This window comes from Cercospora kikuchii, assembly GCF_019650295.1.
Source record: "Cercospora kikuchii DNA, contig_00004, whole genome shotgun sequence".
Taxonomy (NCBI): domain Eukaryota; kingdom Fungi; phylum Ascomycota; class Dothideomycetes; order Mycosphaerellales; family Mycosphaerellaceae; genus Cercospora; species Cercospora kikuchii.
Window position 1 is genome coordinate 1,660,887 of NW_025408585.1, and position 19,883 is coordinate 1,680,769.

Below are 19,883 nucleotides of genomic sequence, written 5' to 3' on the forward strand. Positions count from 1 at the left end.
GCCGGATACATCCACCACCCCGGTGGGCACGTATGTTGGCTAGAGCTACAGTCGTAGGAGCCCTTGTCAACGCACACGGACCGGTTCTTCAAGTGTAAACATCCGAAGGAGCCACGATTCTTGCAATCATTGAGTGCCTGCGGACAACAGTTGTCTTGCGTGGATACCTTGAGCAGATGAATATGTAAGTCCTCTTGCAAAACTCATCAGTCCGTGGAAAATAGATGGGAAGCTCACTTGGGCGGCAGAACACTTGAAGCGCTGCCCGCAATCGAGGGTCGCGCAACATTTGTGATCCAGGCTCAGGTCTGTACAGCACGGGCATGAACCTGCCTCTGGCCCGATACCCTTTTTTGATCTGCATGTACAGAAGTGGGATCCGTCTGGGTTGATACAAGTGCACCAGGCGTTGCAGGCAGAGACGAAGCCGATCATCTGTAGTAGCAGAGCAACGAATAGCGAAAGCGTTTTGAGCTGCATTGCAACGATTGAACGAAGGATTGCGCGATCTGAGGGAGAATTAAAACATCGAGACCAGAAGAGGAGGGGGATGGTTTTATGTCGCCCGCACAAGTATCAAGCTCCAGAATCGCACACTAGACTACTCGTCATCGCTGAGTTCTAGTATCAGAGAAGTCCGACAACTGAGGACTGTGCAGGAATACGAACGTAAGATCAAGGCTCTGCTCCAGGTGTTCTTACTCTAGCCTCTAAGCATAGAGAGTACGGAAGCATGCTAGGTGGTGGTGATTAGGGTGCAGGAAGGGCTCACCAATACTTCTAGATCCGGGCATAGCCCCACAATAGTACAGGCTATGACCATGTAGGATTAACAACATTGATGCAGCGAATATCTTGGTTTTCGGAATGCAGGCGTATGCTTCAGATCATCTGTCCCTTGTTTACGCATTGGTTGGTGCAAGAACGCCAAGTCTGTTTCCGATGCCAGGATATATTTTGGCCTGCCATATGCACCCTCTGCAAGTCAAATTCGGACGATCGAGTGCGGCAATCTGCATAAATCTGCGAGTATGATTGAGGACAGAATCTCGTTGCTTGCGTTTCTGACATGAGACAATTGCTCAGTGGAACTTGTCGTTCCTTTGGAGTTCTGATAATGTTGCGAAGGAGCGTACGTCAGATATCGCTGCTTGAGAGTGAGTGCGCCTTTTATCAATGACAAGCTAGATTGCTAGAAGTGTTCGTTGACAAGAACCGTACTAGATTGCTGGAACATTGTGGGCGAAAGTGATCCAAGAGGAACACCTAGATGAACGGCGCCACGTTAGGAAGGATTTTGTCCGAGGCTTTTGGACCTTTCCATATAAACCATTCATCCCTCGATAGGTCACCATCACGCATTGGATCCGGCGAAACTTTGCCTATTATGCCCTAATAGATGAATTAGTCTGCGGCTGGCACTTGAGATCTGGAGACACGTACAATCAGGCTGTTGGTCTTCATGCCTTGATCATCCTTCTTCGTGTCCAAGCGTAAGTCCAGATCGAAGGCAAACACCTCTTCGCCCCAAAGTTGTTTCCCCGAGGTATCAGCCAAGCGCTTGTATTGCACATTGAGGCTCAGCGAAGCTCTGTCGTCCAAATCTGCTGGAGTATCATCCCAAGCCGCGTTGTCAAGACGGATCAATTCAACAGATTCCCAGTCTGCGATGCCCATCTCGGAGTGACAAGCACCATGCGGTATGCTCCCGGGATCCATTCGGGAAAGCCTCCTGGGAGGTTGAACTGGCGGATCTTTATCGTGATAGTACCATGCCGAATCTTGATGCTCTGCGAGCCAACCCGAAGACTCTGCATTTATGATATCCGAATTGAAGGATCCTAATCGATGGTTTATTCTTAGTTGCAAGCCACACACGAACCCCATGGTCTGTTCATCCGGCCACTGTTCCAGTCTGATTGAGAACGAGACTTGGCCTCGCGGGACATTCGACTGTGGGGCGTTTCGGAACCTTGCAAGACTTGACGTGAAGTATGAGAGTGCGTCGACTCTGGTGAAGCGGTTCAGATTGCGAACGACGGCACTTTCAGCAATGACGCGGTGCTGGTAAAGGTATTTCGCATCGTCAGAAAGACGGACTCCCTCGTACCCATAGAGCCAGCTCGCGTCGATATCTGCTCCAAGTCTGGTTCCGTGTTTGTCCAGCGGAAAGCCCAGAGCCTTTGCGTCAGCAATGGCTTTCTTGTTTAGCACTTTTGTTCGCGCCCACTCGTTCGTGAGTCGGCCGGGAGGGCTCTTTGAGCTCGACAAAGAGCTGTCAGAGAATGGAAAATTCATTCCAGATCGAGTAATTCCAACTACGTCCGATGGGGTCGCAGTCTGCACCAAGGGACCTCCGGAGTTGCCTGTATACGTGAGCAAGGAGAAATAAGGGCATCTCGGGCTGTACTAACCTGGAAAAATATCGACATCTGCTGTGAAGGTTGCACTAGTACAGTAAGCACTGATTTAAACGCAGGAAGTGGAATACATTCATACTTCTCAGCTGGGCCGGTCTTCAATTCAGGTTGTCTTGCTGGTTGATTTGCTGGGTCCGGCCATTTCAGGTCGATAGCCTCCAGAATTCGACCACCTCGCGAACATTTCAATGGCAGACCTCGTGGCGAGCCAATTAACGAGACTTCTATTCCAGTCTGAACGGGTGACTGCCGTAATCTCATCTTTCCCAAGGTAGCATCATCTTTACCGACGAGCTCGATGACGGCACAGTCGTAGCTGAGCCCTTTGCGCGCCCAGTCACCGACTTTCATCGATGGCTGAAATGGCGACGGCTTTTGGGCTGTAGGGTTGTCGTAATCGTCTGCAATCGCTCGGTGGACAACTCTACGCGACAACATCAGTCATCCGTTGTGCCGAACTTTGCGCGTGTTCGTAGATCCACACCTCTTTACTTGGTAGACTTGTGATTCCGGAAATCTTCCTTTCCGTACAAGTTCCACATTCATATCGAACACCGCGTAATAGTCAGTAATTGGATCATCACCTTTCGCGTCTATGACACAGTGCCCGGCTGTGACGACCAAATTCTCGCCAATGCTGAAACCCGTCGAGACACCTGGTACGATTTGCCGACTGAATTTGGCCGCAACTCTCGTTGTAGGTTTGGCCCATTCGTTGAATGCAGCGAGCTCCTTTTTAGCGTCAATCTTTTGTTGCTCATTAAGATCGAATAGCTTGATAAGGGTGTCTTGTTTCTGTTTGGCATCATAGACAGCTCCATCCCGCAACTTTTGTTCGAAAGTTCTCTTGCTTTGCAGTTGATAAATATGCTTGCCAGGTTGATGAGCCAGGTAAGTCTTCTTCACGAAGGTGCAAACGGCGGAAGCTGCTCTTCTGTACCACGATCAGTTTGTGGCCGAGAGAAAATGAACAGCTGTGAACCCTACTGGGTATGCAAATTAGTCTCAGAGATTTCGACTCTGTTGCCATCCCAGTCCAGTGGCAAGTCCTTTAATGGTACATAGTCCTTGGAATTGGGCTTGCCTGGTCGATAAATGATGGGCATCGTTGCAGAATGGAGTGCTAGCCGCCACGCAAAAAGAGTTGCACGTCCTGCCTCTGTGAACGGATAGTAGGAAACGGCTCATCGGTGAAGAAGGAGCAACTGCAATATGATCTCTAGTTCCCGGCTTGAAGGACACTGCTGGCGAGCGGGCCTTGTACTCGAGTGACTTAGTGCGATATGTGGCTGACGGAAACGCCGAGCCGAACTAGGAAATTCACGTGGCTTGCAAGACGCATTGCACTAAAGCAGCGCAGCGAGTGGGCTCAGCGCCACATTTAATCCATGCAGCAGGTCCAGAAGGTGCCTTGTACGATGGGCAAAGCAGTGAATATTTCGGCATTACAGCTTAATGATATTGTCGTCAACGGTCCAGTCTAGAACTTCTCTGATGGAAGAAATAGGCAGCAGCAGCAGTTCGGCCACCAAGCCAGCCTTGGTGATACGATCCAGTGCTTCGTATTCGAGCGCCTGTCCGTCTCTGATATGTAAGTCTTCAAGTCGTCTCACGCACCTCTGCTCGATGTTTTGTGCTTTGTGTGACATATCATCGACTTCCTTTTCGAGAGCGGTCACAGATCCTGCAGCTTTCACGGTTCTCTCGATCATGACATCGTCGAGAGTATCGTAAGCCACAAAGCGGATTGACTGGTTATGCGACTCACTGCTTTTGGTCCAGAACTCCCTATGAGTCTTGCCAACCCCGAGGACTTTCACGCTGGCTTCCAGTGCCTTTGTCTCGCTGTTGCGCTCCGCGAAGCCGTCGTAGCTGACGAAAAGCCCGTTGTCAACTCCCAGGCGGTAGCCCGCCACATAATAGTCTCCGTAGGTCTCCTTGAAGGCTTTGATGCCACCGTCATACTTTAATTTGATTAAAGCCTCATCAGTGAGTGAGGGAACTCGGTCCATGAGCACCGTTCCACTGCGAAACACGGATCGCACCGATGTTTTGTTTGCCTACTGCAAGGTCAGAGATGTCGTGGGCCGGCCATGAGCACACATGAAGTGGATTTACATCGGTGTTCTTCGCCACTGACTTGGCGTACGATCCACCCACGCTGGCACTAGCGACCAGTGCGTCGACAGATACTGTAAGACTGACACTCATGTGCTCATTGTTCTCGACTCGAGACGACGTCGATTGTGAACAATAGCTAGCAACATCGCCGTTGGCTCTGCTGAATCGAATTGGCGTCTCCTGTAGACTTCTCGGCTTGAACGGGCTCAGCTTGGACCACGGCTTGTCAGTGTCGGCCCTCAATGAGGAGAAGAGCATGCCCGGCTTGATCGTTTCCCTGGGATGCCACGGCAGTGTAAGTGGCAGATTCTGACGGGCGAGATCTTGCAGGGTGGGCGTCAAGGAATCGTGCATCTCGATATCCCTCTCACTGGGACTTGCGTGCAGCGCTGAAGCCATGATGATCGTGGCAATCTGGATCTGGCGTTGTCGGAGGAGGATGCCAGACAAGGCGCTGCAGATGTCCCTACGGTCTGGCGATCATGTTCAAGGTAATCGCTGCGTACGGAGTATTCATTACATCTTGGAGCCAGTACAAGCGCGTACGAGGAAGGCTGAATCGTTAGTTCATTGGCATTTGTGGCGCTGGACCCCGGCCGCTCTCTCTTCTGGTGTTAGCAGACTCGATCGGGTGCAATGTGGCGTTTGTAGCTGCATTGCGCGTGCGTGTCTCCTGCCAAAAGCGATCGTGGTGTCGAGACGGTCCTTCCACGACGGAGAAGGAGGCGGGCGGCGGCCTCGGCAACGTGCGGCTGGACCGCCCGCCCATCGCCACGTGCTCTCCATCTTCAAGCCATCGCCAACACCAGCACCCGTTTGCAGACATGGCGGATCAGCCACGCGGCCAGTCCGAGAACCTCACGCAGCGAGACACTGGTCAAAGAGCCATGTCAGTGGCCTATGCGGCTCAGAAGCGCGACGCCTCACGCGAAGCCGGGCGTGCTTTCACGCTGCCGTAAAATGAAATCGCCATGCGAACAGACATGCACAACCGCTCTAGCACCTGTGCGAGGCTCCTGGCGAGCCGCTGCTCTTCTCGCATATAGTCGATGCCATGGGGGACTCCCGTTTCAGTCACTATCGAACACGCTGCGACTTCCAGCTCGCTCTGCGTGCCATCTGACACAATGGCTCTCCTTCTTGCACCCTACAACAATGCTATGCGCCTGGGCCAAGGCTTCAACTCGTATACCCAACAAGTGTGTATTGACGATGCCGTCGTTATCGATCCTGACAGGCCAGCAAATGTGGTCACCAACATTGGTGACACGATGGAAGACCTGGCAATGGCCATGGGTCAGTAACGCGCTTTGTCATGGCATGCACGTCTGATGTACTCGCAGCTGAGCAGATTGAGCGTGACAAAGAGCGTTTGACACAGCGAGCCGAGTCGGGCGATTCTGGAGACCGCACGTCCTCGTTCCGCGCTGATAGTGATGGATCGGATGATCTGGTTCACGTTTCTGCGCCCTCCACGAACCCTGTAGCTGCGGCTCGTGAAGGTGAGGAAGAAAGTGAAAAGCTCACCGACGAAGAGAGGCGCAAGAAGGCTGGTGAGAAGAAGGCCGAGGAGGCAGCTAATCTGACAGGCAAAAGCCTAGAAGAACTGGAAAAGAAGAAAGATGGCATCAAATTCGAGGGACGAGGGATCGGCATGGGCACTAACCTTGAAGCCTATCCTTGGACACTTGCAGAGGCGAAAGGACCCAGTCAAGTCGTGTCGTACTCATCGCGTTTCATTGATAAATTAAGCGACATCACCGAAGATATGAGTATCTCTGGAAGCTTGTCCATCAAGTACGGCGCCATCGGTGGCTCTGGCAGAGGATCCTTCGTCAGTATTCACCAGAGCCCTGGGAAAAATATTATCCACTAACATGTAACAAGGTCGACTCGGAGAAATTCTCTCAATCTGACCTGAACTTCTACATCAGCGTGAAGGTGATCAACCAGTCCATCAATTGGAGAGATGCGCTGATCTTCAACCCCATCCCTTCGATTAACACTGTCGATACCTCAAAGACACAGCAAGAGTTCAACAAGGTCTTTGGAGACAGCTTCATATCGGGATTCCAGGAGGGAGGTAAGGCTAAGGTCGATGATAACGAGTAGGCTGAGGCTGACGTAACTTCCAGGCGAATTCAATGCTGTTGTCAGCATGAAAATTCTTAATAAAGCAAAGCTCACCGACATTGAGGCTGAAGCAAAGGTTGCACTGACTATTGGCCCGGGGAGCGTAGGCGCTACAGGTGCCGTGCACACGGCCAAAAAGAATCTGGAGATGAATACCGAAACAACAATCCAGGTGTCCTGGAGCGGTGGAGGACACATCAAGGACCCCCGTCAAGCCTGGACCATTGATTCATTGATGGAGGCGGCGGCGAGGTTTCCGGATCTCGTGGCTCAATCGCCACAACGGACGTACGCAATACTCTCAAAGTATGACACGTTGAGAAGCTTCGCCGACAAGAAGCCCGCAGGCGTGTCTCCTCTCGCATACGAGAATGCCCAGCTTTACACTAGCGCCATGATGGACACGTACATGGAGTACAAAGCTCTCTACAAGCGCCTGACGGCGGACATGGCCAGTGTCCGAGACACCAAAACCAAGCGAATCGTTCTGTGGGCGGCGAACACTACCACCTCCGATCAGACAGGGCCCTTCGAGAGCAATGTCAAAGGTCTTGACGATGCACGAAGAAGGATACGAGAGCAGATGATGCTCATCGTCACCGAAGTCGATAAATTGACGCTGGACCCAAGTAAATTGAGTCCTGATTACAAGGAACCTTTCCTGCCGGCAGCAACGTTCGCCACAAAGGTCCCTGTCGTAGAAGACATCGTCAAGGCACCGGAAGTTCCCTTGTCCGGCAAAGAAATCAAACCAGTAGAAGAGAAAAGAGGCTCGGCGGCCTCTGAACTCTTGGTCAGTAAGGATGAAGTAACCTCCGAGGAAGAAAATTATGTGAGTCCTGCTCTGAACTGTTTGTGTTGAGGGTTGTAGCTGACTATGCTTTAAGGCTGTCGAACTCAGTCAGAAGGACCCCTCTATTGGCGAGCATCTGAAATTGACAAGGCCCTGTGGATCAGTAAAGAACGGCACTTCTTTCAACAACCTCGACTTCGTCCACAAGGACTTTGTCATATCTTCGATTGCTGTAGAGCTTTCCAAGGGGGCGCTTTCAGCGCTCAGGGTTCAGTACACAAATGGTCTGGCTGTAACCCATGGAAAGACGACCGATAAGGCGCCAATTATTTTGAAGTCCTTTTCTGCTGGCGAGAAGATCATTGCAGGCTCAATCGAAACTGGATGTGGCCCTGATGATGGGGATCAGGAACGCGTCATGTCGCTCAAGCTCTACACCAATCGAGGTCGCCAACTACTGGGCACTGCAGCCTCGTCCACGCTCTCTGGTGGGGCGCATAACAGAGATGGGACAATCTACTTGAAAGTGAAGACGACGTACTTCGATACTCCGTTCCAAAGTGGCTCCCTGCGCGGCTTTTGGGGCAGAAGCACTGAAAAACAAAGCTCCGACGGCGCGATATGGAGACTTGGACTCCTCTGGGGTGATGCAGGAAGCGTAAGTTTTTTCATACACCATAGACTTCCGCGCTAACAACTTCCAGTCAGACAGTACTGCTCCTCTTGTGGTCGCCGACGGCCCAGCAGAAGGGTCTGTTTTCGCTCAGGCTGGCCAAGCGTACGTTGCGTGGGACCAGGGTAGACGCGGAGAACGATTCAAGACTGCGGTGACATTCCCCTTCCCGTACTCTACCACCCCGACGGTCATATCAGGTCTCAGAGAGTATGACCTCACCAAGTCCACAAAAATGAACATTGGAGAAGAAAGTACCGACAGCATTTCTCCAACCGGTTTCCAGGCGACGACGTACAGCATTGACGAGGCGTCGACATATGGCGTTTCCAGCGCCTGGATGGTATTGCCCCAAAACGAGATCTCTTTCCAAACAGGAGAAGTCACAACAAGTGGTATCGACACCCGTCCGAACATCGATATCAAAGTCATGTTCCCAAGAAAATATAAATCCGAGCCGACAGTGGTATGCTGGCTCAAGGCTGTTACAACAACTACTAAAGGCGATCCACCCAACCATCGCATACTATGTACTGTCAAGAGCGTTGGGCCAGACTATGCTGTTATTGCAATTAGCACATGGCATACGACTGACCTAGTCCATGCCAAAGTTGGATGGTTGGCATGGGACAAAGAGCAAGACGGTCGCCTGATCAAGACAGGTCGTCTTCTCACCAAATACAATGACGCTGCTAACAAGAGTCATGAGAAGGAAATCAGATTCGAGAGGGGCGCATTCAAAAAGCCTCCGGTCATGTTCTTTGCCTTTGAGAGTTGGGACATAAAGACCGTGGAGGGTTTGAGAGCAACGGCTAGTCTCCGCGTAATTGAAAAGGACAGATTCACCGCTACGTTGGGATCTTGGGATGCCACTCAATACGAGTCTTTCATAGGCAGGTGGATCGCCATCGAAGGGCCCTAGGTGCTAGCAGCTGCTCTGCACCAGAGAGAGGGGAATTGCAGTCTTTGTAGTGTTAGCACGAGATATGCCATACTGCAACTACGCGTCGGTAGCGTCCAGTTCAGCAGAAATGTTCACGACTCCAAACATTCTATGAGCGATCAGCAGCATCCGAGAGTGCAACACAGCTTTGGTCGTGGTGAAAGTTTCGTATCTACAGTCTTTAATTCTCTGAAGCTTTTACCGTCCCCTGCATGTCATGGCCACGCCAATGCCGCACATTCATCATTGACGCAAAATCCTTCTTCGTTTTCGATCACGTCTCCTTTTCAAACAGCTTCTCCACCATACCCCTACAAATCGGATGATAGAAATCCCTGTTCTTCTCAAACGTCTTCTTCGCCAGGTCCAAATCGTTCTTGATCAATTGCTTGTACAATGGTCTCACAAACTTCATTCTTCCGACCTCACCCAGCAGTCTCGCGGTAGGCTCAAAAACACTCTTCGCATGAGCTTGCAGCCCCACAACGAGATATCTCGATACCAGTTCAACGTTCTTGCTGGTAGAGAATTGGTAAGCTTGACCCATCTCTTCAACGAGAGCTGGAGAGAGCGGCTTGTCGAACGTTTGCACTTTCTCGAGGAAGACGACACTCTGCAGTGAAGAGAAATCGGTGATGTCGGACTTGCTGGGCTTGAAATCTGATGAGGGGCCGGTGTTGAGTGCTTCCCACTTGGATGCCAGAGCAAGAGCTTGATCTGCCAGAGTTGTGTCGAAGTCGGGCTTGGGCGGGTAACCTGGCTTGTAGAACCATGTGTCCCAGTCGAGATCTTCAAGTTTCTTGGAAGCTTCCGCATCGGAAGCAAAGAAATCAAGCAGAGTAGCCTTGAATTCGTAGCTGTCGACTGAGCGCTGCTTGTACGTCGTGAAGTAATGCGGGATGAATTTGTCCCACTTCTCCTTGCCAATGAGCTTCTCGAGGGTGTAAAGGAAGGTAAACCCCTTTTCGTACGGGATACTGGAGAACGCATCGTCCGGATCTTTGCCTTTGAGATCGACCACAAGTTTGGTGAACTCGTGGTCCTCGCCAAATTGCTCAATACTATCACTCAAAGCCTTCCAACCGATAATGGCAGAGAAGTCTCGGTGCTGGTCGCCGCCATGATAGTCGGCTTGAATACGACGCTCGAGATAGGTTGTCCAACCTTCGTTGAGCCAAAAGTGCTCCCAAGAAGCGTTCGAAACCAGATTTCCGGACCAGGAGTGACTCAACTCGTGAGCGATAACATCCACGTTTTGCCTGTCTCCAGAGACGATTGTGGGTGTTGCGAACGTAAAGATCGGATTCTCCATCCCGCCATATGGGAAAGAAGGGGGCAACACGAGGACATTGTATGTTGTCCAGGCGTATGCGTAGACGATTTTCTCAGCAATCTCGATATACTTCTCGGTATCGGCTTCGAACTCCCATTGTGCCGCAGTCAGCTCCTCTGGCCCAGTCCACACTTGCGAACGAGGCCCGACCGATGCAGATGCCAGGTCGCCACTGGCCAAGGCAAAGAGGTAAGATGGCATTGGGATTTGTTGATGAAAAGTGTAAAGGAGTGTACCCGACTTGCCGTCCTTGCCTGGCACATAATCCTTGGCGCCAGTCGGTAGGCCAGATGCTAACACGGGCAGAGGAGAACGAATATTGAAGGTGTACGTCGACTTAACGTCTGGCGTGTCCTGGCATGGGAGTAAGGACCGTGCGTGAATTGCTTGACATTGGCTGAACATATACGGTTGCTTCTTGTTGCTGGTTTGAGCCGGAGTGAGCCACTGTAGAGCTGTACAATCCTTGGTTGTGTTGACGCCGATGGAAAGCTTGATCTCGGATCCTGTCGTCTTGATGTGTTTGTCCTCTAGTGTAATGGTCAAAGGGCTTCCATAAGGCTCGATCCGATCCTTGGTGAGCTTCCATTGCACTTGATCGCCTCCGACATCTACGCCTTGAATGTCAAGGTAGCTGGAAGAAATTAGTGGCTGCAAATTGGAAGATAGAATCAATATCTCACCTGGTGTCAAGGATGATCTGCTTCTCGTCGGCAAGCTTCTCGAGTGTCAGATGCACAGTACCTGTCAGACGCTTGTTGTCGAAGTCAACATTGAAATCCGCAGTCGTATGCTTCGTCCGCCAAGCATTGTAGTTGGAAAGTGTATTGGGATCTCGCGGTGCGTGAATGGCCTTTGCGGCCTCCTTGGCCACGGATTCGGGGGCTGGTCTGGCAGACATTGTGTGGAAGCCCAGATGAGGCACCGCTCGAACCATTGATGGAGGAGCAAACAGAAAGCTGCGGGTGCAGAAGCTTGGTGCAGTGATCCTGCAGGAACGAATGGCAAATCCGAGCAAACTCATTCAACAAGAACTTCTCCGTCAGCGATCAGCAGTCAGCGGCCAGCAAACAGATGAATAGCGTATCAGACGAGCAGTAGATCGATGCTGTCTCAATATTCGACCAGCTGTATAAGTTGGAGTGAAGTCACGAGATCGCGTATGCTCTAGGCGAGGTGGCGGGAGCAGCCGGAGCCTTTTGTTGATCGCTTCGCGTCGGCTTTCATGACCTCACCACCTCGACGCGTCGCAAACTCAGCAGCACCCCGGCGGGACGACATTTACATCTCCAGGACATGCGCTGATTGCGCGAATACACCTCCGGTCACTATGGCACGAGTGCGCGCTGCGCCAGGCTCTCAGGCTCCCACCAAGGCGACCGCGACTCGTCAAGCGCTGAAGGAGAAGACAAACACAGCAAGCACGAACGGACCAGTCTACGAGGACGATGGAAACACCGATGGTCTCATCAAAGACTCGCAGCCGAAGCGCGGACGGCCGAAGAGAGTGGCAAGGCAAGACTCTGATGAACTAGTCATGGCGGGAGGGTTAGGACTGGCGAGTGGGGAGAGTGCGAAGAAGAGCGACGCGCCCACAACGACAGATGAGCTTGCGAAGAGCGATGCTGCTCCAATGACCACGGCAAAACCGAATCGAAGGCCAGCAAGGACAATACGCAAGGTCGCGACAAGCCAGGCGCAGACCGAAGTCTTGAATGGATTAAAGCAACGAATGAACGCCGCAGCAAAAACGCAGCGCACGAAACAACAGCCAGAGGCCCAAGTTGTTCGAGATACATTCAGCGACCCAAAACCGTCTGATGCGCTTCCGAAAAACCCTGCGATTGCGAGTGAGTCTCAGGATGCTATTGTGGATCGCTCTGAGTTGAGCTTGTCATCTTCGCCCCCAGCGCGCGCGAACCCCGGCACTGCGCAAAAGCACCGGTCCTCGATAGTGCAGCCTGGCTCGGTGCTGCGAGCGCAGAACACACCGGCTGTGGAGAGCAGCATGTTGGCATTGAAGAATTTCAAACGCAGGCCGCGCCAGCCAAGCATGTTGCAGATGGTCAGGCAGAAAGTAGGAAGCGCGCGGCCCTCTTTAGCAAATGAGACCGCTGTCACTATCGATGACAACGCTGTGGAAGACACAAGCGTGTTTGACCTGGATATCAGCGATGACAACGAGGATTTTGCACCAGAGGCAGAAGGCACGCCTCTTCACCTCAATCAAAATCGATTGTCGAACCTGGGCAGTGTGAAGCAAAAAAGCACGATGCAGCTCAGCCTTGTCGACAACTCCGCGGACCAGCCACAGAAGAAACGCAAGTCTGACACGCTCGATGTGTCATCTGGGTCGTTATCCGGTTCACGGAGTAAGAAGCCGAGGCAAGATCAAGATGTGTCTTCCGGCTCACTTTCTGCTCTCCGTGCTCGGCGGCAGCATCCAGTCGTCGAAGTTGCACAGGCGCCGGAGGCGGATGACGACGATTGCATTGTTGTACGTTCATCTACGGACCGGGATGAAACGCCTCAACCTGCTACCACCTCAGATGTCCAAGTCATCAACTCACCGTCCTCTTCGACACCGCCCACAGAGACCTCGTCATCACACCATCGGCGCTCTCTGTCTGGCAAAGACGACGATTATGCTGTACCGTCGACGGCACGCGACGCCGAACTTGAGCTTGCTACACGACACGTCGACGCGCAGGAGGGACAGGATGACATCGTCAATGGAACCATGGCGGACCCTGTGAGCAGCCCTGGGCCCCCGTCTGAGGATGTCATGGCAGACCCTGCAACGCAGCGAGCTTCCCCGTCGCCGATCAAGAAGAAGCCGAGAGGCAAGCCGAAGCCGATCAACACTGCTGCATTGCAGTCGTTATTGCCGAAACGCCGACAACCATTGAGACCACGCAAACGGAAATCAGAGTACGATATCGAGTCCTCCGAAGCTGAAGACGATGCAGCAGTAGATACTAGCCTCCTGGATGAAGATGAGGACGAGTTAGGCGTCCAAGGCAAACGACGGACCAAGACCGTTCCGTCAAAATCGAAGCGAGGCACAACCGCAAAGCGAGGAAAATCAAGCAAGGCAGCGACAGCAGCATCGAAAAAGACGGCAGCCGAGAAGGCTACGAAAATCTACGGTCGAGCCACGGCTTCTGACAAGGAGAACGACGGCTACGAATCCTTCGAGGAAGCAGAAGAGTCGACATTGCCAGAGATCTCTCACAGCATGCAAGACGTTGCCAAGAGTAAGGAGCTTGAGGCGGCAAAGGCCAAGTTCGCCGACATCGACCAGTGGGATATGGAGTTCGAGACGATGAGTGCTGATGATCATCGAAGTTCGAGCTTGAATTGGAGATGAGGTGCTCGTTTCTCCAGACTTTGCTTCGCTGGCATCAATGGGAACCTGTGAGACTGATGCATGCATGACTGAACGACAGTGTGTTCATTTCTAGTGCCTTTGCCAATACCCGAAAGATAGCATCATTACGGAAATTTCGTGGCTGTTGTCATGATTTGTATCGCTGTTCATTGGCGTCAATAGCTGTCGTTTCAATTTACTTTCAGTGGCACAGGCTCCGTGAAGGAGTCAGGGGAGAAAGTTGTTCCCTACAAGTGCATTGGTCGAGACGGCTCATGGTTGCGGAGCTCCTCGGCGTGATACTTCAATGCAGTCTGGCCGATGCCGCGCAGCCTTCGTGTTCTTATGCTATTGGTAGTACATCGTTCATACTCTCATTGTGCAAACTTGGGCAGATGACCGAGAGTACGAAGCTGACGCTGATGTAAGCCAGCCACTGGATGGCAAGTAGCAATTCAGAGTCTTCAAGAGTCTGGACCCCTCAGATGGAACTTTTGTATTGGATGTACGATGATGACAATGTGGGAAGCGGTTGGCTGTTCTGCCGGTACTTCTTCGACGTTCTGCACAGTGCGTGATGAGGCGTGCCTGCTTTGAGCAAGGTGCATCTCACTGCGTCGTCAGGCACCAAGTTGAGTTTTCAAGGCCGGAGTACTCGGTCCGGAATAGAAGTGACATGATGGCGGTCATTCAATTGTGAAAGGCGTACATTTCGGCAGAAATCTACCTTGACTCCGCCCTGGACGTTTGCGCGGTCGTTGGGACGGTAGGAATGGTTGCTGCGCCTCTGAAAACCGTGACTGTTGCCTGCGATAGCCTCTTGGCACCTGTGAAGAGTGCCGATGGTGAGAATTAGTATGCTTTTCAGTCCTGCGGATGCGGTCGTGATGCCTGTTGGTGAACGTGGACCCTCCATCCCATCCCATTTGGGCCGATTGGAGGCCGAAATGTCGCACTAGCGCTCTATTGGAAGACGAGCGTGGGCAAGGTTGGCCATTCCAGGGTCTAAGTATACAGGTGGAAAAAAGTTGATTCGAAGGCATTCGTGGAATCTTGCGAAGTGGACCTACACACGTCGCTGGGCTTTCACAAGAATTTCCTCGGTTCACGTGGCTTGCAGGCTGCGTTGGAGATTTTCGATGCTCAATGACATTCGATGCAGAGGCCTCCGCTGTTGTGTTCGGCATCGCGCAGCTGGGAAGCTCTGGTTGAGATCGTGCTCGTGCGTAGGTTGAAGCTGCTGGAAATACGCATGCAGTAGCTATGCTACTACATTATGCAGAGTTGAAGCTGCTCGCGTGCAATCGGGCCCCTAAGCCGGAATACGATTGGACTGGTCTGCTGCGAGGAGGGCAATCTTTGGAAGCTGTTTGTGAAGACGTGTCATTTCATCAGATGGTAGATCATAGATCTCGGTGCTCGTGCCAAGTTTGAGCAGCCCCATTTTTACCAACGTCCAAGTTGAGGTTGAAGATGAAGCAAACGGGGTGGCTCAGCGGGCATGTTGAGGACGGTTCACTGGTCCGAGCCGTGCTTCCTGGTTCCTGCGAGCTGCGATCGCCGACGGCAGCGCACTGTTTCTGGACAGACAGGCACGTGTGCTGCGGGAGCAGGAGAAAGCATCGCCGATGTGCAGCAGCAGATGCAGCAGCAAGCAGGGTGCAGCTGGCTCGAAGTTTTGCGGAAAAGTGCGAAGCTCGCCTGAGCCAAGCAGGAATTCGCGTCGAAGCATTGCCTGCAGGCAGTCAGATCGCTCGGAGGGCAATTCGAACGCGGTGATGAGAAGACATGTGGCATCGTGTCGGCCGCGCTGGCAAGATGGGGCAGTGCGGATGGTGAGGTGCGGTCTCAGACAGCAGCGTTCGATGTTCTTCCGGGCGTCGTTCGCACGACGGCCCGAGAGCGCGGCGAAGCGCAGCGCAGTCGCGATCGATGTGTTTTGCGAGCCAAGCCAAGGCAGCCAACCAGAAAATGGGCTGCTTTCAACAAGCGCCGTGGGCGCGAAAATGGGCGTCAGCTGTCAACGGCCACGCTGTGCTGCTGAGGGTAGCGTCGGCGAAACGTGAGCGCAGCGCAGGGTGGCGTGGAGTGGGCGGCGATAGGTCGTCGCATGTCACAGTGCAGCGCGCCGGGCCAATTGATCTGAGATGGCGTGCATCGCCAGCGCCCTCCTGGGATCCCTTGGGGTGCCTCGCGAACGCGTGCTGCCGTGATGCTCCGTGCTCGCATGCGCCAGCGGCATGGGGTGGATGGAGTCTCCATCCACCAGCCCTCGAGTCCGCTGCTGCCCATCTGCTTCACTCGCTGCGCCGCGACACACTCCCGCCGAACTTTTGTCCGACCAAGCAGATCGTTGCCGCACTCGCTCCCTTATTTCGCCGTTACCTTGTGGCATGTCAATCACTGATGACCATGGCGCTGAATCAATAACCGCTGCGCGGACGAGGCCGCTGAACGAAGTCCCCTTCCACTGCATCTCGACTTGGGCCCCCATATAACTCCTTGACAGCCTAGGAGTCCTGTCGTGTGACCTGCCATAGGCTACACACGCGTCATATGGGAACACTGCGGCAGATCTGGACGACATTGTAGCTACAGCATAACGCGCAGCTCCAGCTCCACCTCTTCATTGCTAGCCTGGACTGCCACAATGGCAGCGCTCCACCATCGCCCAGAGATCGACGACATGCGGTCCGCTTTTGATTCGGCCTCATGCCAGTCAGACCAGGTCAGCGAGCGAACATCGTATAACACATCACGTTCTGGGAGCGACAGGTCATACCGTACAGCAGCAACAGAGCATTCACAACACTCGACGAAACGACCCCCTCCCGCACACTACACGACCTGCGATGGCAATCACGAGAGGACACCACAGTATTTTACAGACAGACAGCCGCAGGAGAGCCCCCGCGGTTCGGTCGAGACCTTTGCGTCCACAGTTGCGAGCGAAGAGGATGTTCAAGAGGAGCTACCTGCACCAGACTTCGACGTGCCAGAGTATACTCAGCAGCAAAGAGGACCGGCTGCCGTTCCAGCAACACCAGCAGACTTCTCTGAGCTGTTCCCTTCACATCGCAGGCTGTTGATTAGGCATGACGATACCACATTGGATGGGAATATGAACTTGAGGGTCGATACCGAGGTCAATATTCGTGGTCAAAGACGCGACATGACTCTATTCCATCTCCGAATGCACGAGCTGCGCGAACGTGAATTCTCTCTACGGCGATACTGCCGCGATTCTGGCCGCGAGGTCTGCCATTCATCTCGCAAGGTGGAAAAGCCGCCCATGAAGCGACCAGGTTTCCAACGATCGCTCAGCAACGCGTTGAGTACTCTGCGTTCCAAATCGGACTCACGAAGTCCCACATTCTCAAGTCTCAAGCGTAATGACTCAGGGTACGGCTCTCTTAGCTCTTCTATTGATAATGATTGGGAGGACCGGGCCAATTCGGCGAGCGCCACACCTAAGCAGCCACCCGCTGTCACGACAAATTCTATCAAACTTGAGTTCTCGAACTATGCACAAGTCGAGATCAGGCGGACGGGTGTGAAGGGGAGCAAGCGTTATGAGTTCGAATATTGGGGAGTGAGCTACGCGTGGAGACGAGCAACTCGCAGAGACATGGAAGGGTCTCCGACGTCGTATACATTGACGAAGGCTGGAAGTGAACGTTCCTTGGCGCATATTATTACTGCTGCGTTGAGCCCTGCGCAAATCGAGGAGGAGCGTCGTCAAGGTGGTTGGATACCGCCTTGTGGCATGCGCCTTGAAGATGAGAGTCTGGTCCGAGGCCAGAAGGACGTCGCAGAGTAAGTCTCATCAATCATTGCTGATGTTGTTGTGGCGCGACTCAATTGCTGTCGCGTAACGCGTGTCGCAGGCGCGCGTCCGATGGCAAGCACCTGCCGCGTCCAGATCACCACGCTTCGCGTCCGGGCCGGGGGCAGCGTCCATCCGTGTGTTGCTTCTGTTTCAGCAGCGTCCTGACTGACAAACTTGCAGTGTCATCGTTGCTTCCGGGTTGATTGCTCTCGTCGACGATTCAATCAAAACGCACTTTAGTACGAGGCAAAAGCTCGAGATCGTCGGACCGAAGCGATTCCTCAGCGAAATCTTCAAGCGTGAGACGGGTAGTCAAACAAGCCATCAGTCATCACACGAGCAAGACTCTCGGCCTTCCAGCCGCGGTACAGGTACTACCAGCTTGCGGACTCCAGCAAGAGCGGTCAGCAATGTAATTTGAGTGTTGGACTGCCACACGGCGCGTGAAACAAGCAATCCACGCGCTTTGCGCAGACGCAGGCGGTCAAGAGGGTCCCCGATCAGCCTCGTGATTGATCACGACGTGACACTGCGGCCTGCGATGCAGCTTGCCGTACCGAGCCACGGAAGTCTCTTTCGACGTCTGTTCAATGGGATTTGTATCAAGGAAGATGACGGCGAGCGGGACAAAAATCTCATTTTGTTTGACAGGACGCATAGCAATCGCAGACGCTTCGCGGTGACAGCACAACACAGTAAAAGCATCAGCAGAGCACTGGCGACTTTGCCGCCAACGAGTGCCCGCCACTCGGGAAAAGATGCACCATTTCAGCTTGAATTCGCAAGAATGACTACAGTCACGCTACGGAAGCAGTGTATACTATCAAGGTATCCAAAGTGCCGAAAGGCTAAACTCAGGTCGGGCTCGCCATCGTTTTCTTGGGCTGAGCTGGAAGGTCCTCATCGCTCCACTCCATGAGAGGAGCGGCCTCGAGGTTAAGACCTAGCCCTGTTAGCTTGCATATGTCTCGCACCGAGCACGCTGCTTCCCGTTATGCATGCGGCAGCTGTGCAGGAGCGCGCATGCCACTCAAACGCCAGGTCCCGATTGAGATACATCGCGCCATGTATCGGCTTTGCGAGACCCAACACACGCAAACGCAAGTTTGCTGGCACCATGAAGCAAGCATTTTCTGCGTCCAGCACGTCATAGTATGTAGCTGTCTATCTCGGGTCTTGGATGCTGTGTCAAGCCGTCGACACGTAGTCTAGCACCCGCAGTAGTTCACATGCACCTTGTTGGCTAATCGTCCCGCTCGCGCATTGCTGGCATGAACTATGCCTGTGCATGGGCAATCAGTCGTTCTCTCAGCCTCAATCCAGTCCTGCGACGTGAGCGACACGATGACTTGGAGACTGTGTAACCATCATGACCAATGCCGTTGCACGCATCGTCACACGTCAGCAAGCAAATGGTTCATGTGTTGCGGACACGATACAGGTCCCACTGCGGCTAAAGCCTCTACGCGCCGATCCACCGCACTTATGCAACCAAACGCATGAGCTCGAAAGGGCATGGGGGTCGAGCAATAAGTGCCGAAGATGCGGGCTGCCTTCTTCGAAGTGGACGCCGAGACGTTGGAGTGGCAATCAATACCAACGGAGAGTCAGACGCTACTCCATCTTTTTTCTCCGTCCGGTATGGGATCTTGCATGCCCTGACAGCTGAGCAACGGGTGTGTGCTTCTCCCAACGCCGCCACGTTGTTCACAGCCGTGACAGAAGGAAAACGCAGCGGGTGTGCGTGAGAGGGAGCTCTCAAACTATAAGAATCTGTTCCAGGCACGCCAGCTCCAAGGGAAGTATCTCTCACCTGCGGCTAAGTCAAACTATCTTGTCCTTGATACCCAATTCGCGAAGTCCTTGCTTTTTGGTGCGCTGTTGCTCAAGACTTGGGCATAACCTACTAGTCCTTCGATACTCTTTCACCCATACCAGTCAGCAACACAAACTACGCTTCCTTTCATTTGGAGCCTTTTTTGCAACAATGTCTTCTCCCACTTCTTCTCAAGGCACTGCTGGCGGTGCCCCGTCCAGTCCCCACCAAGACCGACTGATTAGTAAGAACCAACCCAGCATAACGGCCACAATAATCAAACACGACTGACCTCGCACCCACCAGGCTTCTGCCGCCAGCAAGGCGTCCGATCGCCCAATTTCCAAATCGTCTCCGACCGCCGAGGTAAGCCTGCACAACACGTTCTCCCAGAAATACCCTTACCTACCCATGCTTATACTTTCTACCTGCACCAGGTGGACGTACAGCCT

The 19,883-nt window shown here is 53.1% G+C and overlaps 7 protein-coding genes across 7 annotated transcripts; 4 read left to right on the forward strand and 3 right to left on the reverse strand.

Moving 5' to 3' along the window:
- Positions 1–1,266: 1,266 nt before the first annotated feature.
- Positions 1,267–3,526, reverse strand: CKM354_000688500 (uncharacterized protein; the record flags this gene model as incomplete). The annotated part of the gene is made up of 6 exons (XM_044802220.1): positions 1,267–1,392; positions 1,444–2,366; positions 2,415–2,449; positions 2,500–2,844; positions 2,905–3,354; positions 3,408–3,526. The coding sequence occupies 6 exons, from the start codon at positions 3,524–3,526 to the stop codon at positions 1,267–1,269; spliced, it is 1,998 nt and encodes a 665-aa protein (XP_044658155.1).
- A 339-nt stretch (positions 3,527–3,865) lies between these two features.
- On the reverse strand, positions 3,866–4,940 carry CKM354_000688600 (uncharacterized protein; the record flags this gene model as incomplete). The annotated part of the gene is made up of 2 exons (XM_044802221.1): positions 3,866–4,480; positions 4,539–4,940. 2 exons carry the CDS (start codon positions 4,938–4,940, stop codon positions 3,866–3,868), a joined length of 1,017 nt encoding a protein of 338 aa, XP_044658156.1.
- Positions 4,941–5,668: 728 nt separating this feature from the next.
- Positions 5,669–9,062, forward strand: CKM354_000688700 (uncharacterized protein; the record flags this gene model as incomplete). The annotated part of the gene is made up of 6 exons (XM_044802222.1): positions 5,669–5,837; positions 5,885–6,375; positions 6,429–6,624; positions 6,677–7,506; positions 7,562–8,125; positions 8,172–9,062. 6 exons carry the CDS (start codon positions 5,669–5,671, stop codon positions 9,060–9,062), a joined length of 3,141 nt encoding a protein of 1,046 aa, XP_044658157.1.
- Positions 9,063–9,357: 295 nt separating this feature from the next.
- Positions 9,358–11,353, reverse strand: CKM354_000688800 (bifunctional aminopeptidase/epoxide hydrolase; the record flags this gene model as incomplete). The annotated part of the gene is made up of 2 exons (XM_044802223.1): positions 9,358–11,050; positions 11,100–11,353. The coding sequence occupies 2 exons, from the start codon at positions 11,351–11,353 to the stop codon at positions 9,358–9,360; spliced, it is 1,947 nt and encodes a 648-aa protein (XP_044658158.1).
- Positions 11,354–11,746: 393 nt separating this feature from the next.
- Positions 11,747–13,786, forward strand: CKM354_000688900 (uncharacterized protein; the record flags this gene model as incomplete). The annotated part of the gene is made up of 1 exon (XM_044802224.1): positions 11,747–13,786. The coding sequence occupies one exon, from the start codon at positions 11,747–11,749 to the stop codon at positions 13,784–13,786; it is 2,040 nt and encodes a 679-aa protein (XP_044658159.1).
- Positions 13,787–15,287: 1,501 nt separating this feature from the next.
- On the forward strand, positions 15,288–15,491 carry CKM354_000689000 (uncharacterized protein; the record flags this gene model as incomplete). Its single annotated transcript, XM_044802225.1, has 1 exon — positions 15,288–15,491. The coding sequence occupies one exon, from the start codon at positions 15,288–15,290 to the stop codon at positions 15,489–15,491; it is 204 nt and encodes a 67-aa protein (XP_044658160.1).
- A 945-nt stretch (positions 15,492–16,436) lies between these two features.
- On the forward strand, positions 16,437–18,036 carry CKM354_000689100 (uncharacterized protein; the record flags this gene model as incomplete). Its single annotated transcript, XM_044802226.1, has 2 exons — positions 16,437–17,602; positions 17,796–18,036. The coding sequence occupies 2 exons, from the start codon at positions 16,437–16,439 to the stop codon at positions 18,034–18,036; spliced, it is 1,407 nt and encodes a 468-aa protein (XP_044658161.1).
- Between the last annotated feature and the right edge of the window lie 1,847 nt (positions 18,037–19,883).